The 19,086-nt window shown below is 38.2% G+C and overlaps 1 protein-coding gene across 1 annotated transcript in view; it reads left to right on the forward strand.

Annotated features, from left to right (window-relative positions):
- TAFA5 (TAFA chemokine like family member 5) overlaps positions 1-18,249 on the forward strand; it is a 474,858-nt gene extending 456,609 nt beyond the window's left edge. The window contains exon 4 of the mRNA XM_075208869.1: positions 17,660-18,249. Within this exon, the coding sequence (XP_075064970.1) occupies positions 17,660-17,764 (105 nt within the window). The 3' untranslated portion in view covers positions 17,765-18,249. The remainder of the gene's footprint in view (positions 1-17,659) is intronic.
- The last annotated feature ends 837 nt before the right edge of the window (positions 18,250-19,086 follow it).

Here is a 19,086-nt window from a genome sequence, read left to right on the forward strand (position 1 = left end):
ACCATGTGCACATGGTCTTCGAGATAGAACCAGAAAACTCTTATGTTCCACCGCGCCTGTGTGCAGCTGTAGCTCACAGCCGGGACACAACAGTCCCCAGCCATATGAGCACCTCTTTAAAGTCATCATGAAAACGCATCCAAATAGATGAGTCCAATCTAGTTTATTGTGAAACAACATGAATGCTCATGTGCTTAATCACACAGACCGTCGCCCTCTGCAATTTCTGGCAATAAAACTTTACCCATTGGCATGCAAAATTAAGGGACCCAAGAATGATTAGAACTGGACAATGGATATTTTATCCGAATGCCTGACTGACAAAAGTAGCAATCTCAATATCACTATCTTGAACACAGGAAAGCGGCAGAAACCCACTATTGTGCCTTGTATGGTGACTTATTACACTAAACAGGTTTGAAATTGGAAAACATTTTTTTCCAATGGCCTCATTCCTACTAACGGTGCCAGTCACAGGTGGGAGCATAATCCCATTGTGAATCAGCTTTGTGCAAAAATATAATGTTTCTGGCTACTGTCACAGCCGCTGAGTTAAACACGATGGCTCGGCTGCTGTTTTTTTTCACGTCAGCTGCCTGTCAGACAGCACATCTGGCCAGGACATCCTGGTCGCTGGGCAACAGCTCCTGTCAGTTTTACCGCGCCCCAGCATCAGGGCAGAATGCTGGGTGCATGCGTAGGAATATAATGAATACTTATTTGCTGCCTATGGCGCTTCTGGGTCCTATCCCAGAAGCGCCAAAGTGTTTTAGTGTATTCCAGCTCTAAGTGAATGACTCTTGTTGTGACCTCTGCCTGAATACTGGGCCTTGCCTGCTTGTCTGTAGCCTTGACCCCTGCCTGAATTAATGGACCCTGCCTGCTCACTTGTTGCCTGACCTTTGCCTCAATACTGGGCTTTGTTTCTATGCTTGTTGCATGATTACCAGACCTTGTCTGTTCATTGGTTGCCTCAGACCTTGGTTTGTATCTTGGACCATTCCAGGTTCGACCTTCTTTTACCATCCAGACTATGGTCTCCAAACATAAGCTCCTACTACTTGGTGTTAAGACCTCTGGGTTTCCGAGTACTTGTGAGCAAATTCAGCTTTACAGGTAAAGGTGGCTACTATAGGCGAAGACCTCTACTGCTTGTTCTAGTAGTCCATGTTTGGGACACTAGCCGTAACAGCTACGATGGTCCTAAGTAAGAGTTAGGAACAAGGACAGCTAGCTGAGCAAATTCGCACCTGGACAAATCATGTTGACATGTAAGGGGTGTAATTGCAATTGTTGGTGCATGAAGGGAAAAAAGCCGGTCTTGCCTGTAACACACAAACACTTGTCAGCTTAATTTAAACGCTGCAATTTCAAGGTAAGCTAGGACACAACGCTCGCCTACTTCCGAATATGTTCTCACATTTCTAAAATTAACCCCCCCTGCCGCAACAACATGGCTCTGACAAGGAGCAAAAGTGCACCCTCGAGCTGGATTTATTGAGGCTGGTTGCAGATTTTGAAAGCTAATCCCACAGGACAACTAAGTTAAATATAAAGTCATCTACTATATAAATGCCTAGTGGCATGTGTGGAAAAAAAACCCAAGCTGCAGCGCCACCTGCTGGGCAGAGTTATACACTGACCTATATATTTCTTGAAGGAGAAGTGAAGTTGGGAGTGGTTGGTGGTTGCCGGGGGTGACTGTGGGGAGTTTTTAACACCTTAAGTAGCTTGATGAAGGATGTGGCGATGAAGATGAAGGATGAGGTGATGGAGAAAAATGATGAGGTGGTGACATGTGGACAAAACCACGTTAAAAAAGGGCGCTTGCGTCGGGAAGTAACACTCTTCCCCTGAGGTGGCCTGGGCTAGGCCCAAATGCATGACAAGAACCTTTTTAACACCTTAAGTAGCTTGATTTGTCTAGAATGCATGAGTATCATGCACGGGTTAACTTGTATAATATATCAGCTTACATTGGCCATATGAAATAGATAATGTAGTGTGCTATACTTAAGCCATGTAAAAGGACATGCTAAGCTTTAGTAAAGCAGACACAAAGTCATGGAGTGAAATTGTAACTTTGTCAGCATCCTAAGAATAGTTGTTTAAAGACTCACTAGTACATCCATGTAATGGACATGTTCCAAAGAGTGTGTATTCATAGCAGTAAATTATTATTTTCACTTAGGTTAAAATACTTTTGGTTCAGCACTAATGATGTATTACCAGTTCTGTAAACCCGTTGGCCTTACAGTTACCTGCAGAAAACAAAGACATTTAGGCCTGTCCCTCAACATAGGGGGAGCTGCTCCTCTCTAACAGGCACTAGGCCATAGTTAAAACACAAGTGGAGGAATCAGCTGCCATCTTATTGTAAAAGGCAGTTGGAGAGCAGCGTGACTTAAGAATGGGCAACTGGACAATAGTGATGATAGAATTGTCAATAACTCAATGATGCCGCAACACAATGCATTTTGTTCCGCACATCCAGTCTCATTTAAATGCCTCAGTTTTGTTTAGTGCTGACATCCGTTGACTGAAAATTATTGCTATAAGCGATCTCACCCCAGTTTACCCACCCAGTTTATACTTGGATTACAAAATACTCAATTCAAGTCTATTAGTATATATGATGATTTGTGTTAGAAAGAAAATATATAAGCATCATATATCAGCAATAAGTGTATATTTTAGGTTCTATAATGCCGAGGACCTCTCTACTCATAGTTACATCACCAGCACAGGTGGCAGCTTACATTTTATTTGAACAGTTGAGGGGACATGGTTATTACCAGACTAAAAGCTGGTGAAATGCACAACATAGAAAGCAATGATACCTGCAATAGAGCGGACATAGACCTGTGTTCATCAATAGATGTATCTTCAGATCAGCTCCTTGATAAATCAGTGTAAATAGTTGGCACTCACTGAAATACTTCAATATAACGTAAGAGTTGCAATACATTGGAGGATAAAAGTGAAGTTATATATTCCTGGCTTAACCAGCACAGCACTGATCAACACACACACAGCAATTATGAGCCGCAAAAGTTCAGTACCATAATACTTTTTGAAAGAAGGACAGGTCAAGGCATTAAGCGGTGATAGAAAATCATTGTTAACGCTTTTATCAATAAATAGACCTGTTCGTTCATTTTCTGTAATGTGCTTTAAGTTGGGCTCAAAGTTAATTTTTCACCTGGAGTGTGTGTTCCCTCAAGTTATATATGGAGAGTCAGGAGGGGATTTTCTCTTTTAACCCTGGTGAATCCTGCTAGGATCTGTAGCCCGGAGAGAGAGTGGTAAGTGGAGGCACTGCAATTGATAAGATAAGAAATGGTGAGATAACCCTAACCATAAGGTCTATAGCACCCGTCTTCCAGCAAGGTCATGTACTCAGAAGCAAAGGGGCTGCAAAAGATAATAGTATCCAATGTCAACATCAAAAGTCTAGATTTAAGAAAAACTGTATGTAAAGAATTGCATCTAAAATGCAGAATAAGGGGATGCTTTTATACTATTTTTAGTTTGCATTTGGTCAACATTGAAAAAGTGTATTTCACTGCATAATATGTTGGCGCATTATATTATACTAATTATTGACTGTGGGAGTAACACATTTTTGCTCCTTAAAATGGGCAGAATGTGCCAGACTACTACAAACTTGAGTAGAATGCAGAAAATATGCATGAGTGTGCCCTATTCTATGCATCTTTGCAATATTAAGAATCCATTAAAATTCAGTGGATGGGGACAATATATTTGAAGCTTTTCCAATTTATGCATTGTATAAAGAAACACATAATAAACACAGGCCCATGTAAATGAAAACTAAAATGTAAAGTAACACTTGAAGTAGTCATTAGACAGTCCCCTTATTATCATGAGCCATGCCATGGATGAACAATTCAAATGCTTAAAGTAGTAAAATATAAGCACATGTGTGCAAAATAAACTGCTGTTTCTCTGTGTCTCTGTATATTTCTGGGTCATGTGTGATCTTAAGTGGTTAAGGAAGAGAATACATTGCTATGTATTGGATTGATAGGATTTATATTGCATTAATATCCTAATTAGTCTTCAAAAAAAATCACATAATTTTGAGAAGCCATTGACATATGGGTATATTATCCTATACCCATATGCCCATATACCTATTAAATGTCACAGCTATGCTTGCCATAACGGCTAATGAGTGGGAATGGGGAACAATAACCAATGGGCAGGGGGTGGGCAAAACTTTTCAACCTGTGCAGGGCAAGGGGAGTGGGTAGTGTAGGGCGTGCGGCTGGACAACTGGACTGCTATGTGCTGCTGATACTGCAGCTGCCAGGAGGGAGACAGAAGTGCGAGTGGCATAATGGAAGGCAGCAGGGAACAGATAAAATGGTGGAAAAAATACTGAAAGTGGATGAATAGTGCTGCTGAAATTGGGTAGGAGGTGCACCACAACTTACGTTAAGAAGCAAAGGTGCTCTCCAGTGTTTCACTTTTCCTTATTCCAGGGTAATTTTCTAGCTGAATGACTTTTCTAAAGCACATTCATCAGTACAACATGGTTACTTGGGCTCTTGATGGATGATATTATGAAGACAATGTACCCTTGTCAAAAGTTATTTGTGTCTATTTTTAATGTAGTTCTCTGTAGCTGCTGATTTTTGTAAATCACCTTTGTGAAGATGCAAGATGATACATGGTCCTTCTTTAACACCAAATGATGCTTGGTGGGATTTCATGTTAAATCTGACATATTTTGTCTATGTAAAGTAGATTTCATCAGAACATGTGACACTAGCATACATGTAGTATGCTTACATGCAGTATTAAATCCAATATTATACTTACCAAAATTTAAAACCCTGTCACATGAAATATTATAGTTTATTCTATGCATATTGCATAATTTAATTCCATGAATAATTAGCCGCAATCTAGTACCCCGTTTTATTTTGCATGCAATATTTATAATATAGTAAAACAGACCAAATTAATGAACAATAAGTTCTAAATATAATTTGGTATAATTTGTTTACTCAATCAATAGTAGTATTCTAGATATAGATACATTAATTAGAAATTATACCATTAAAGATAACTATGAAATATATTTTTACTTAAAGCAACTTATGTCATTAGAATGTGCAAAAGACTACAAAACTTTTTACAGATCATGTTCTTAAATTGTACATTTTTTGTTAACTTGTTTGTGACATTGCTTCAAATTCTATTCTCCATTGCACACTTCCTGATGTTACAGTTACACCATCCCATGTAAAATCTACTGTTTGGTTGCTCCTTCCTTGTATCAATCTTCCTACATCTTTGCATTCCCCATGCTGTTATGAATGGTGCTCCCTACTGTTCTCTTGGCTATTCCTTGAAGTACTGCTTTTGATACTTAAGAATTCACCAAGAATCGTAAAATTGGTGCAGATGAGAGAAGTCCGAAAGTGTATGCAGCTATATGGGTAATTCATATGTGTATTTAAACATTTACCTAATTGAATTTTCTCCTTTTACACTATCCTATAGCATTATGCAAAGGGAAAATATATCTTATTATATCCTATTATAAATTATTAAGGATATTAAAAGTCACATCTGGGTTTTGTGATAGGCATAACAGCTTGGCCTATGACAGTGTGCCTTTATATGATCATCATTGAGTTCTGAGGTTCCTAGGAAATAAATTATTCCATGTCTATTTGCTGATTTTCAAATCTTAAGAGTAATAAAAATGAGTGAATAAGTATTGCACAAATGTTAGGACAATGTTATAATTATTTTTTTAATTGATTTATGTTTAAAAAAAAATATATTCTTAATTCTCTTAAAGTTGGCTAACCTATTAAGCTCCAGTCATTCAGATAACATTAATTCTAAAGTTGAAAAAAAAAACTAATGTGATTGCTGACAAAGTGATTGCTGGTCTGGCTATCAATAGTATTCTTGTAGATGTGTGGATTTGCAAATTACTATGATTCACTCTTCACTCTTCACTCTTCTACAGCAGAGAAAGTGCCACAGATGCTTGCAGATAGCAATATCAATATGTGTATTCTGCAGGGGCGGATCTAGACAATAACTTTACCCCGGGCGATTTTAGGGGGGGCGATTTAGGCCCTGCCCCCTTTCTGATTTCTAAGGCTGCCGGCGGCTGCACAGTATGTGCAGGTCCATTCAGCAGTGGCAGTGTGCTGCCCCGCTGCTCTGATTGTGTTTAAAACACAATCAGAGCAGCCGGGCAGCACACTGTCACTGCTGAACGGACCTGCACAGTGTGCAACTGTCGGTAGCAAGCCCCTGATAGGGAGGCATTCGCCCCGATCGCCCCCCCCCCTGGATCCGCCACTGGTATTCTGAGCTGCGTGTATCTTAAGATATGTGTGACTGTGTTAGATGCGTTTGCTGCATGAGGATAAATTTAAAGCATCTCATACTTTTTATGCATATGATATACTTTAATTGTACCATCACGTGGTAGACATGTCAGTTAACATCATCAAACAATTGATAATGACTGGCGTTTTAATGTTGAATAGTTTTATATATATATATATATATATATATATATATATATATATACATATATATATATATATATATATATATATATATATATATATATATATATATATATATTTAAATGGCTTGTCAGGCCCCTCAAAAATTGATACTCACAGAATGGGCTGGTCAAGGGGGAAAAGAGCATGGGGTCCACCCCGAAAAAGCTACAAAAAGAACCAGGCTATGACACCAAATTATATGGAGACCGACAGCCGGCAGCCTAGGGTCCATTCTGCTGAGCATGCGGATGAATTTTCTAGGAGAATCAGGCCCATAATAAAATGCTGGCCTCCACCTGTAGGACAAAAAAAAACAGCTCTGTACTGAAAGACCAAATTAGGGAGCTAGTGAAAGAAATTTTGTGGCAGTAGAAAGAGTGGGGTTGTCAATGGGAATGTTGAAATCGCTTAGTATGAGAGTAGGCACGTCAATGAATAGGAAATAAGTAAGCCAGCCAGCATAGGCATCAAAGAATTGGGAAACTGGACCTTGAGGGCGATATGACAGAAAGGTGAAGGTGGAGAATAGAGAATAGATTGATATTGTGATCGTCAAAAGAGGAGAAAGAGTGTTCCAAGGGTTTAACTCAGAAGGTGCAATATAGAGAAAGTAGAATGCCTACTCAATCACTTTGTCTCTTTCTGGATCTGGGAGTATTACTGGGGGAGAGTATCCCATACGATAGACCTGCAGGGTATGTTGTGTCAGAGGAAATAAGCCAGGTTTCTGTAATGGCAGGAAGATTGATGGATTTTGAAATAAATAGATCATGGATACATGCAAATTTGTTGCAAACAAGCTAAAGTGCATAGGAAAAGGGCAGAGATGGTAATGGAGATATTCAAGGGAGGGCTATCAAATTTTAACCCGGGGGGGGCAAGACTTGACTCAGCACCCTATTAGCAACATTTTAAATGATAAATATGTAGATGCCCCCAAGCCCCCCAGTCCAGTCTGTCCCTGGAGATATGTGGGTAAGGTGTGAGGGATTAGAAGAATGCAGTGGTGTTAAAGGGTAACTATTTTCATGCTACTTTCCCTTGTTATCAGTAGGGTCTAATGATGGGCAAATATAGTAATAATGCTAATATCGTAATAAAACACTGTCTAAACACTGTACATTTCTACTTATGTAACACAATCAATCTACACTAGAGATGGGCGGGTCCGGTTCTCCGAGAACCGAACCCACCCGAACTTTGGGTATCCGAGTACCGAGCTGAGCAGCTCGGTACTCTCCCGCCCGTTCCGAATCCAAATCGAGGCCGAACGTCATCGTGACGTCGTCGGATCTCGGGGCTCGGTTCTCGCGATACTTCAACTTTATAAATACACGCCTCCACAGCAATCCATCGCCATTTGACAGAGGGAGAGAGCAGGGTGTAGTCATAGGCTGATTAGAGCAGGGACAGAGAATACAATATTGTTCTTGCAATTGCTCTAACCAAAATCGCTAGTGCAGAGAGGAGGATAGAGGTTTATTATTTTTTCTTAATATTTGGCACTCCCCAGTGCTAATTGTGCATAAATATTTCTGGCTGTCAAAATTCATATCTGTCAGCAGTATCTACCAAATAATTTTTAGCACTCCTCAGTGCTTTTGTGGTGTCCTCCCTAATTGTGCATTAATATTTCTGGCTGTCAAAAGTCATATCTGTCAGCCGTATCTACTAAATAATTTTTAGCACTCCTCAGTGCTTTTGGGGTGTCCTCCCTAATTGTGCATTAATATTTCTGGCTGTCAAAAGTTATAACTGTCAACAGTATCTACTAAATAATTTTTAGCACTCCTCAGTGCTTTTGGGGTGTCCTCCCTAATTGCGCATTAATATTTCTGGCTGTCAAAAGTCATATCTGTCAGCAGTATCTACCAAATAATTTTTAGCACTCCCCAGTGGTTTGCGCTCAGAATGGATTCAAAGCAGTCCACATATGATCTGAATGAGCAACCAGGTTCTGTCACCAGTCCTGATGTTAGTGTTCCCAGTACGTCATCTGGCCAAGGCGATGTCAAACAACAGAGTGTTTCCAAATTAGTGCAAAAAACAAAAACCAAAAAAAATTTTACTGTATTGAAGCGAAAAAGAAGTGTAACTGAGCAAAAGTTAAGTGACGATAAAAAAAAAATTGCAGGCATGCCATTCTACACACGCAGTGGCAAAGAGAGAATGAGGCCTTCACCTTTGGGTATTAGTGGCAGATCCCAAAAAGTTACCCAGCCTACAATTGGTGCACAACTACTGTTACGCGTCAAAGCCGAGCTGCAAGATAACAGTGAGGCATTACAGGAGAATATTTGCTCTGATTCACAAATGACAACAATCCCTGTGGAGAGTCCATCCAACAGTGGGATGTCTAATCGTGAGCATTCTGCTGATGTGTGCCTTAATAGCCCGAGTGTAGCCGGTGATACCCAAATTGAGGATGCCACTTTGGAATTAGAAGAGGATGAGGGGGAGATTTGTGGATGCGACGAGGGCGCTAATGATGATGTTGATGATTATGATGCAGACAGATACCAAATTGCTTTTCTCAATTTCTATTTATATTCTAGATTATATAACGGCTGAATAGTTTTCTATTTTACTCCTAGTGGAGAGAGGATCTGATGCAGACAGATACCAAACTGCCTTTCTCCATTTTAATTTATATTGTACAGTATATAACGGCTGAATTTATTAGTATTTTATACAAGTGGAGGGGGGCCTAGAGAGACAGAATCCAAACTGGCTTTCTCCATGTCAATTAATATTGTACAGTCTATAATGGCTGAATTTTTTGTTTTTTTAAAAAAGTGGAGGGGGGCCTAGAGAGACAGAAAGCAAACTGTCTTTTTCCATTTCTTTACATATTTAACTATAAGTGTAGGGTGTAATATACATCCAAAGACGATGGCTGCATTGCCAATATGCATAGATGGAGAGGAAGACAATCTGTTTTGTGTGTAGAATAAATGAAGGCCTACCAACGAAGAATTAAACAGTTTTTTTGGATGATTTATTACCTCAACAATTAGATTACTTATCTCTAAAACAGTTGGAGCACTAAATTGGGTTATTTTAGGCACAAAAACATGTATTTTCCAACAAAATAGCAAAACAAAACCAAACAAAACCAAAACCAAAACACGCAACGGCGGTTTTGCAAAACCAAAACCAAAACCAAAACACGACGGTAATCCAGATCCAAAACCGAATCCAAAACCAAAACACGGGGGTCAGTGACCATCTCTAATCTACTCACAGTCACATACTTTTGCTCAATCTAACACTGTCTAAGCACTGTACATTTCTACTTATGTACACAATCAATCTACACACAGTCACATAATTTTGTTCAATCTAACCTTTTTCATTAAACACATCATCATATTGTCTTGGTAAACTATGTCCTCACAAACAGTGTAATCAGAGAATGTCCCACACATTGGAGATGGTAACTAAATGTGATCTCTCCATGTAAACCAGCCCTCCATGCTGTCCCAATGTAATTCCTATCATCCTATAGTTTCACCATCAAAACACTAGAAATAAACAGTGCATAATATTTCTCATATTTAAGTTTATTTCCTCATGTTCAAACAATTTATCAGTGCCCATTTGGGCCCATGTGAAATCCAGGCAAAGTCTCCAGATAAAGGTTTAAGATGTTTCCCTTTCTGATTCCTGTTTGCAAGCGAGTGAGTGAATGAGCGTGTGTTCCTCCACATTCACCACCGAAGGTAGGCGGAATTTTATTATAGGTTGCCTTGGTATCCTTTTAAGATGTAAAATTAACTTGATCTTGATTTCTAATTCAGATTACTAAAGGGGGAAGGTGTGCAGCTTTGCTGCCCACTAGAAATATCTGTGATACATTTTACACAGACATGTGCTATTGCCGCCAGTACACCAATTATTCTGCACTGCAATGATATCATCGCTGATGACTCATTCAGAAGAGACTGCTTCTTCACACGCGGATAGAAAAATGGGGAGGAACAAGGAGTGGAAGCAGAAAGTGGGGATTGCACAGGGCCCAGTGTTAGGTAAAATGTTGCCAGAAGCCATGAGGAGCATTTGGGGGTGTGATGGCCTTATCTGTGTGGAGTTTATATGTTCTCCCTGTGTTTGTGTGGGTTTCCTCCGGGTGCTCCGGTTTCCTCCCACATTCCAAAAACATACTGGTAGGTTAATTGGCTGCTATCAAAAAATTGACCCTAGTCTCTCTGTCTGTGTCTGTGTGTGTGTGTGTGTGTGTGTGTGTGTGTGTGTATGTGTACCTTAGGGAATTTAGACTGTAAGCTCCAATTGGGGCAGGGGCTGATGTGAATGAGTTCTCTGTACAGCGCTACGTAATTAGTGGCGCTATATAAATAACTAATGATGATGATGATGTTTGGTTCTTCTTATGTAGGCCAGTGAGTTAATGTTAATGGTAGTCACAAGTGCAGAGATGCCAAAATAGTTTTCTTCACATCGTTTTTTTTTTTGCAATGATCAATCTCTACTTCAGTTCTGGTCAACAATGTTATCTACATGAATTCCTCTGCTTTGGGCCTTCATCTGTCAGTGCCACATGAGCAATATAAATTAATATTGCAGCTTAATTACATTTACTAAACTAAACAGTGTCCTACAGAAAGCAAGTCTGTTTAGTGTGGGAAGTGTAATATAGCTGCTGACATATTGTAGATTACAGCAAAATGCAGCTCATTTCTGGCTTGAAGATACATCAGAGGGTCCTTGTTTGTCTGTGTTAAATATAGTTTTGCAATATGTAAATGATGCAAATCTTTGTTCAATTACAGATGAATGTGTATTTGTTATATTAAATTGTTTTATATTATTTGCATCCCCATTTAGATAACTCATTGATTCCTGTGAACAGAGGTTCCCCCTGACAGTAAATATTATTATGTGGTGGTCTCTGTGTTGAAGCTTTTATATGCTGTTTATGTCTCTTACAAAGCCAGTGAAGAATTGAGCCGAATGTGCAAAAAGGCCTTGCACATTAGCCCAGTCAAACCTAATTCTGATTGTTTGGCTCGGGGTTATGTGCTCCCTCTACTAGATTGGCCACCTTGCGTAAACATTATTTGTATTTATGGCAGGGGTGGCGAATTTAGCAACATGTGCTCTTTATATAGATCTAGCTTTTCGATCTATATAAAGAGCACAGGTTGCCGCATGGTGTGTGATCCTCCCTGTACTGCTGTGTTTTTCCAAGCTGGATGTCTAGACTGGTGAGATGTTATGTCTCTCGCTGGTATGACTGCAGATCTTGTGGGTTTGTGTGTCAGGCAGCGGCAGAATGACAGTGAAGCAGAAGCATTGTCAGCAGCACTAGGAGAGAAGCCACCACAACATTGTGGTAAACAGGCATGTCTGATATGTTACTGTTACATTCACTGCAGTATGACTGTATTACCCCATTCTTAAAATGTTTTTCACTAATAAATTTTAAATATCATATTATTAGATATTTGCCTGGGTGTGAGACACAGTGTGTTCACACATCCACTATACTTAGGCTGGGCAAAGGGCTAAAGGTAGCCCACTAAGCACTGACTTGGTGTGGGAGTCTTTGCAGGCTACCCCTCGCATACCACTCTCTGGTCGGCAGGGCAAAATAGACATAAGGTACCCTAATTTCATGACTCCTTTACAATATAAAGATGGGCAAAACGCTACATAATCTAAAAGTGGCAAAAGGCACCAGCCTATACAGTAACACAATCAAATTAAAAGCAAGTCTGTTTCTCCCTGTCATACCATAAAACAATCCAGCCCGTTTCGCATCAGACTCAGTCTTCCTGAAAAAATGATCAGACCCTTTCAGCTACAGAGTACCAGCCAAATACTGAATACGATTGATTAGGACCTCCAGGTATCCCACGCATATTAACCTAAGTGCTCACATGGACGAAAGTACATGCTTGAACATATATTGCCACAATAGTAACCAACAATAGCAGCCCCAATAACATTCAAAACATTTTTTTTTCAAACCCTCCCTTTGGTCAGAGCCTGATACTGAACAGTCCAGGCTGCTTAGATAATGTAAAGGAATTGGTCATTTTTAATAAATGTATCTGCATGGCACCTGTCTATTAAGCTGATCACTGTCCATCTCACCAGTCACTCCACATAGGAAAATTGTAAAATAAAGCTAGATGTTTCACGTCCAGATATAACATGCCCTCTGACCAAAAAACAATGCCATTTAGGGGTTTGTAAACCTCCATACTTCGGATGCATTTTTATATTTCAGCCTTCACAATTTCAGTTTGTGGCAGTTTGCAAACTGCACCAAAAAAAATATCACAATTTAATACATGCCCACTTAGACTTTAGCTGAACTTTGATATTGCTGTGAAGGGTTAGTTTGTAGAGATGTTCACTGACCCCCGTATTTTGGTTTTGGTTTTGGTTTTGGATCTGGATTAACTTCGTGTTATGAATTTGATTTTGGATCCCTATTTTTTTCTAAAATCACAATTTTTTTTTCTAAAATAACATAAATTGGCTATTTTTTGTTCCTATATTATTATTAACCTCAATAACATTAATTTCCAGTCATTTCCAGTCATTTTTTGTCAAGTGACAAGAACACTGCTACCCCTCCTGTTTCTGTATGAGCAATGACACTGAGCAATGGCACTGGAGAGTGACAAGAACACTGTTACCCATGTTTCTGTGTTAGCAATGGCACTGAGCAATGTCACTTGTGAATGGAGAGTGACAAGAACACTGCTACCCCTGTTTCTGTCTGAGCAATGGCACTGGAACTCCTGGATAGGGAGGTACTTATGGAATCCAAAACCCGCGAGATCCGACAACGTAACAATGATGTTTTGTCACGATTCAGATCCGACAACATGTAAAAGTACCGAGCCAGCTCGCGAGCCTACTCGGATCCCTGAAGTTCGGGTGGGCTTAGTTTTCAGAAAACCGAGCCCAAGCATCTCTATTTGTTTGCACTCAGATTAAAGGCATTCTGAAAGAAAAGATCAAAGTAGAATACCAGCCTCATAATATGGTATTAGAACTCTGTGGGATTTTAACCCCTGGCTATTAGTAAATACCATAATCTCCTGCCAAAGAAGCCAGTGGAAATTTAATGCTAGTGCTCTCAAAACCTCCTGTGTCACAATTCCTGAACTACTGCAGCATTAAATAATTGTTCTAAACAAAATAATTGAAGTGTTGTGTAAAGAGTAGGTATGGGTGAATTGCTTCAACTGATTTGTGAATTTGCTTGAATTTCAGAAATTTACTAGAAATTTGCCAAATATTTTACAATTACTGGGGTATCAGGCAACTGTGTCCCTGCTTTAAGCAGTGGAGACCAGTGATAGCTTATTGCTGGAATAGAACTGCTCTACCTTCATTTCCTATGGGAGCTGGTACTCTCACAAAAGGTACTTCAAAAATACTTCAACAATGTTGGCACTTGTGGTTCTCCAAGTGCCAGCATGCCCTGGCTGCCAAGGGTATGCTGGTGCTTGTAGTTATACAAGCATCAGCATGCCTACACTGTTTATGGCGCTTGGGCTGGCTGGGAATTATAGTTACACAATAGAAAATTATGTCCGTTCCTGTTTTTAACTACTAAATCGCCATTATTACCCTACACCCACCACTCAGGTGTGTAGGAAGAGCCCTAGTGCTTTCTGCATTGGGCTGGATGTCCCTAGAGGGGGACCCGCTCATTTATTTTTGGTGGATCCCACTCCCTAGGAAATCCAGTGCTGAACAGCCTGGGGTTGGTTTTCATTATAACAGGGGGACACCTGTCGTGTGTCCCCCTGCTATAGTGCCACCCAGCACAGCTGGTTTGCCTAGTGTTGACTATATGAAACTCGGGGGACCTCACGCAAATTTTTCCCAGATTTTCACATACCCAGCAATAGGCTGGCAGCACTAGGGTTAACAGTGCTCGGGCAGGGGGTTCTTACGCTTTTTTCTTTTTTTTTAACTTTTATCTATTTTTACACTTTTTACAGCCGCCGGACCACCGGCTTTATAGTCAGGACAGTGTAACAGAGATGTGTTTGGTAATCACGCAGCTAGATGAGGACAACACAGGAGAGTTAGCTAAACACGGTAGTTTTTGACGTTGCAGCAAATCGCTACAAATGACCAGCGATTTTTAAGATCAGAGTAAAAATTCCAGTTTAATATATCTGGCGACTTGAGGACTAAAATCGCAAGTTATCACCCGCAGTTTGCCGCGCTTTTAAAGTGCTGAAAAAAATCGAACCTTAATACATTTACCCCCAGGCTTGAGAACAGATAAATAGATGTTCTGAAGATGCAGCAGGGAAAAGATGCACAATTACCACTAATAAAAATAATGGGCGTGGGGTCATCTTATAATTGAATAAATAAATGTTAAAGATTTATTTAGTCTCCTATGTTTTTGCACTTAAGTGCAGTAAGTTTTTTTGCAGTTAGAATAACTGTAGATCTCAATGTAGATTAATTCATCACAACACATAGCAGTAGGAATCACTTTACCACATTACAGGTTGTAATACATCAATTGTCTTAAGAGCTGAATCTGTTTCTTACACACTGCAGTCTCCCCAATAGCATACTCACATGCTCTCTATTTCTGGCTCTCATTACTAGTTTTAATGTGTACTTAGGGTACAGGTTAATGCAGTATCAAGTCACCCCCTGGTGCCTCGCTGAACAAGCACCCACACTCTGAACACTTGATTTATACGTCTTATCTACAGAAGGGACTTGTCATCCAAAGAAAACATCACCATTCCATTCATCATATGCAACCTGGTGTCATAGTTTTCCAGGAGCTTGGAGTCACGACCCCTTTGTAATGAGGCATTCTGGGATATGGTAGAAGCTAACACATAGATAAGCTGCATATAGATGGCTATTAAATAAATATTTTATTAAATAGATGTGCATATTAGTCTGTTACAAAATTGTTCATGTTGAATGTATAATTTGTTACCAGCAATTAAAATCTGTATGCAGTTCTTATAGCTCTGGCTGCTAGTCTGGAGGGGCTGCCTCTATCATTTTCACTTTTTGATGGCTCTAGCTCATAAGATTGATCAAAGTATGATTGTGATTGTGACTCTTCATTTTTTATCAATGTGTTCTTCACATTCATAATTGTTGGAAACAAAACACAATGATGCAGTGATAAGCACATTGTTTGCAGCACTTTCACACTTATCAAATAGTGAAAAATATGTCTATTAACTAAAAATAATAATTAACAACATTATTTTTGGCTAAAGAAGCTGTGAGCGCAACATCTGTGTCAACCTCAGAAAGTATTATAATCTGGGACACATTCAAGCAAGATTCTGCTCTAACATCAATTTGTGTAAGATATAGTACTTCCTGTTGTCCTCCACCAGTGTCACTTGTGTTTGTAGTGTTTACTCAGTTTTATTTTTAAGCTCATTTTGTAATCTTGCCACTTCCTTTGATTTCATTCACACTTCATATTATAAGAGCAACAGCACTTATCTTATTAGTGATTTACTGCCACATTTCCATCTTGACAGCTGCACAAATTTCAGTTTCCTTTGTGACATTTGTTACTTTGTGGGGAATTCAATTGGCCGCGCTACTGGTAAAAGTAACATTATTACCGTTACTAAGGTAATAATGTGCTTAATTACCGTTATTACGGTAATACATTTAGAGTCCCGCTAATTTGGGGAAAATTGAATTCCCCCCCTTTATGTCCAAAACATTTTCAACAAGTATTTCTACCTTTTTTGTGGAATGTAGTTTTCTTTTGGTATTTCAACAACTTGTGCCCTACTACAACTGCCTGGTAAAGTATCTTAGAGGTGCTATAGCCTTGCTGTTTTGACATACTATGTATGCTTTGTTTCTCTATGGTTGAATGTAACTTGTGTAGTGGCAGGTGGGAATGTATGCAAAAAATAGTCTTGTGCTGTCTTCCACAATGTCTTGTAAATTCACACCAAGGCACATTATTATTATCTGATAAAATAAGGATGGTCAAGTTTGTGGGGAAATACCAAAATAGATATATTGAGCATGAACATTTAAATTCAGGGAATAATATACACAGTAGAAGCATATAGAGTTATTAGGAGGAAGATCCTTACAAATCTTTATATTGACCACTTTATTCATCAGCTCCAGTGGTGATGGAGTGACACAAACAGTCTCCAGGAATATTTCTAAAGAACAAAAGAAAAGTATCCAAGCCATAAATCAATATTAACTTTACTACTAATATTGCAGGACACATGGTCAATACTTATCATTGTCATATGATATTAGGGGTAAGAACATTAATGAATATATGAAGTATTTCTATATGTTTCAGATATTTCAAATGTTTATAATTTATGAATATATATTTAAATCTGTACATTAACATACATATGTTTGCATATATATTCAACTAAATTTGCTTGTATGAAAAGAAAAAAATATATACAAATTAATTTACATTTTCTATTGCAGAATACACATACATGTCTCCTATAATATGTAACACAGAGGAATTTGCAATACAAAATGCTGCAGATGGAGGAGCCACTAAAAATTTAAATACATTATGTAAATCTCACATGTTGCATGAATTTAATGGCAAAGTGTTGCACAGTGTGTTTATGTATGCAGCAATAAATATTATTGTAAATTCTTCAATATATTTCCCCAAAGTTGCAGAATAATTTTGGTTCTATTCAATCCAGTAATTGCATTTGTTCGCGACTTTATATCACCAATAAACTGAAAAAATGCCATTTTGCTTATTACAAATAAAATGTAGAAAAATAAGTCCACATGTGGAAAGGTAGTGCTATCTTTTGAACCTTCAGTATTATAGACCTACAAGGACAGACTAGTTATGTTTTGCAATAGAACATGTTCAATTTGTAATGCCAAAAGACATAACATACATTTATATGATGCAAATAGAAACAACAACATTGACCAAATTGCAAATTATATATACTAATACACAGAAACCATGTAGTATGTGTCATGTTAGATTTTTGTCATGTTATATTAAGAAAACAAAAAGAAATATTAGATAACATATATATTGTTACACTAAATGTTTTGCATCTTCTCATACACAGGTGCCAACAATGAAAGTGATATGGAGGAAATCCATCTGCATGCAGAAGAGGAGCAGGTTCCGAACTGTAGAAGAGTGTTTCTCATGGCCATGTGGACGCATATAGAGATATGTTCTTAAACAATTAGAAATAAATATGTATGTACTTGTTACTGGTTTGCTTTTGTTTATTTATTACGTATTTAATTTTTAGTGTTGTTATTATTTTTGATTTTTCTTTTTACTTTTAGTTCATGCATTTTCTAGTTTTCTACAAAATCTGATTGTATTCATTTAAATATATTACATTCATTTTTCATAGTGAGCTGACATAATGTTAGGTGTGTAGGAAAAATGTCTTATACATAGTGTTGTGGGCAAAAATATTAGCACCCTTTTCTAATAATGAACCAATTATTCCAGAAAAAGCAGAGAACTGTACTAAGTCATAGCTTATACCACATAGAAATCATTAAATGGGATGGACAAAATGATTGGCAACTTTTAGAAGTAGTTGGATATAATAAGACTTCAAGCAGATTATTTTCCTGCACTGTGGAACTGAACTCACCTGTGGTGAGTACCATGTGCCTGCAATTTTAACAATCACTAATTAAAAGAGCTTGAATAAAGGAAAGGACTCTTTCTAGTGTTTTGTGTCACTGTGTGTACTTTAATGAGCATGGATAAAAAAGAGAAAACCATAGAATTGCCTGAGGTCAGACAGAAGATAGTAGCCAAGCATGGATAATCACAAGTCTACAAATCAATTGCACAATTGCTGAACAACCAGACCTTTGAAATCTGGCATATCACATGTGTGACAGTCATTTGTAAATTTAGTCAAACAATCATATCTGTATGAATAAGTCAAACCTCTGAATAAAATAACGAGTTCCGTACTTACAAGTTTGCTACAAATCATTATGTGATTTAAGACATATATAAATCCACAACAAGTTAATAAAATGGTGAAATGTGTTGTATAAAGTCCATAAGATTCCTTATGCTTTTTAGAGTAGAACTCTTGTCAATATTTAAAATGTTTCCTTAAGTTTTTAATTTCTTTCATACTCATATATTGAATGTGACCAAGCTTCTAAAGTCCTGTACTAAATTAAATTGCTATTACATTTTGATCCAACAGAAATCTTCCTACGCATAGCCACATGAAGTAAATGATTTAAAATCATGATGGCAGTAACAAAACACATCTCAGGTAATAAAAGTAACACAATAATGTATAAACCAAAAATGTATTTAATTATTTAACAAAAATAATCAAACTGTAAATCCATCTTTTACAAACAGAATAACTTCCAAGCAAGTGGGGAAATATTAAAATAAAGCTAAATAGAAGGTTATTTAAATTTACTAGACTTATTTTATATTGTCTAAGTTTCATAGGAATCTCTATTCAAGTCGATAGACTGAAGAGAACATACTTGG

Source organism: Mixophyes fleayi, chromosome 4, assembly GCF_038048845.1.
Source record: "Mixophyes fleayi isolate aMixFle1 chromosome 4, aMixFle1.hap1, whole genome shotgun sequence".
Lineage (NCBI taxonomy): Eukaryota > Metazoa > Chordata > Amphibia > Anura > Limnodynastidae > Mixophyes > Mixophyes fleayi.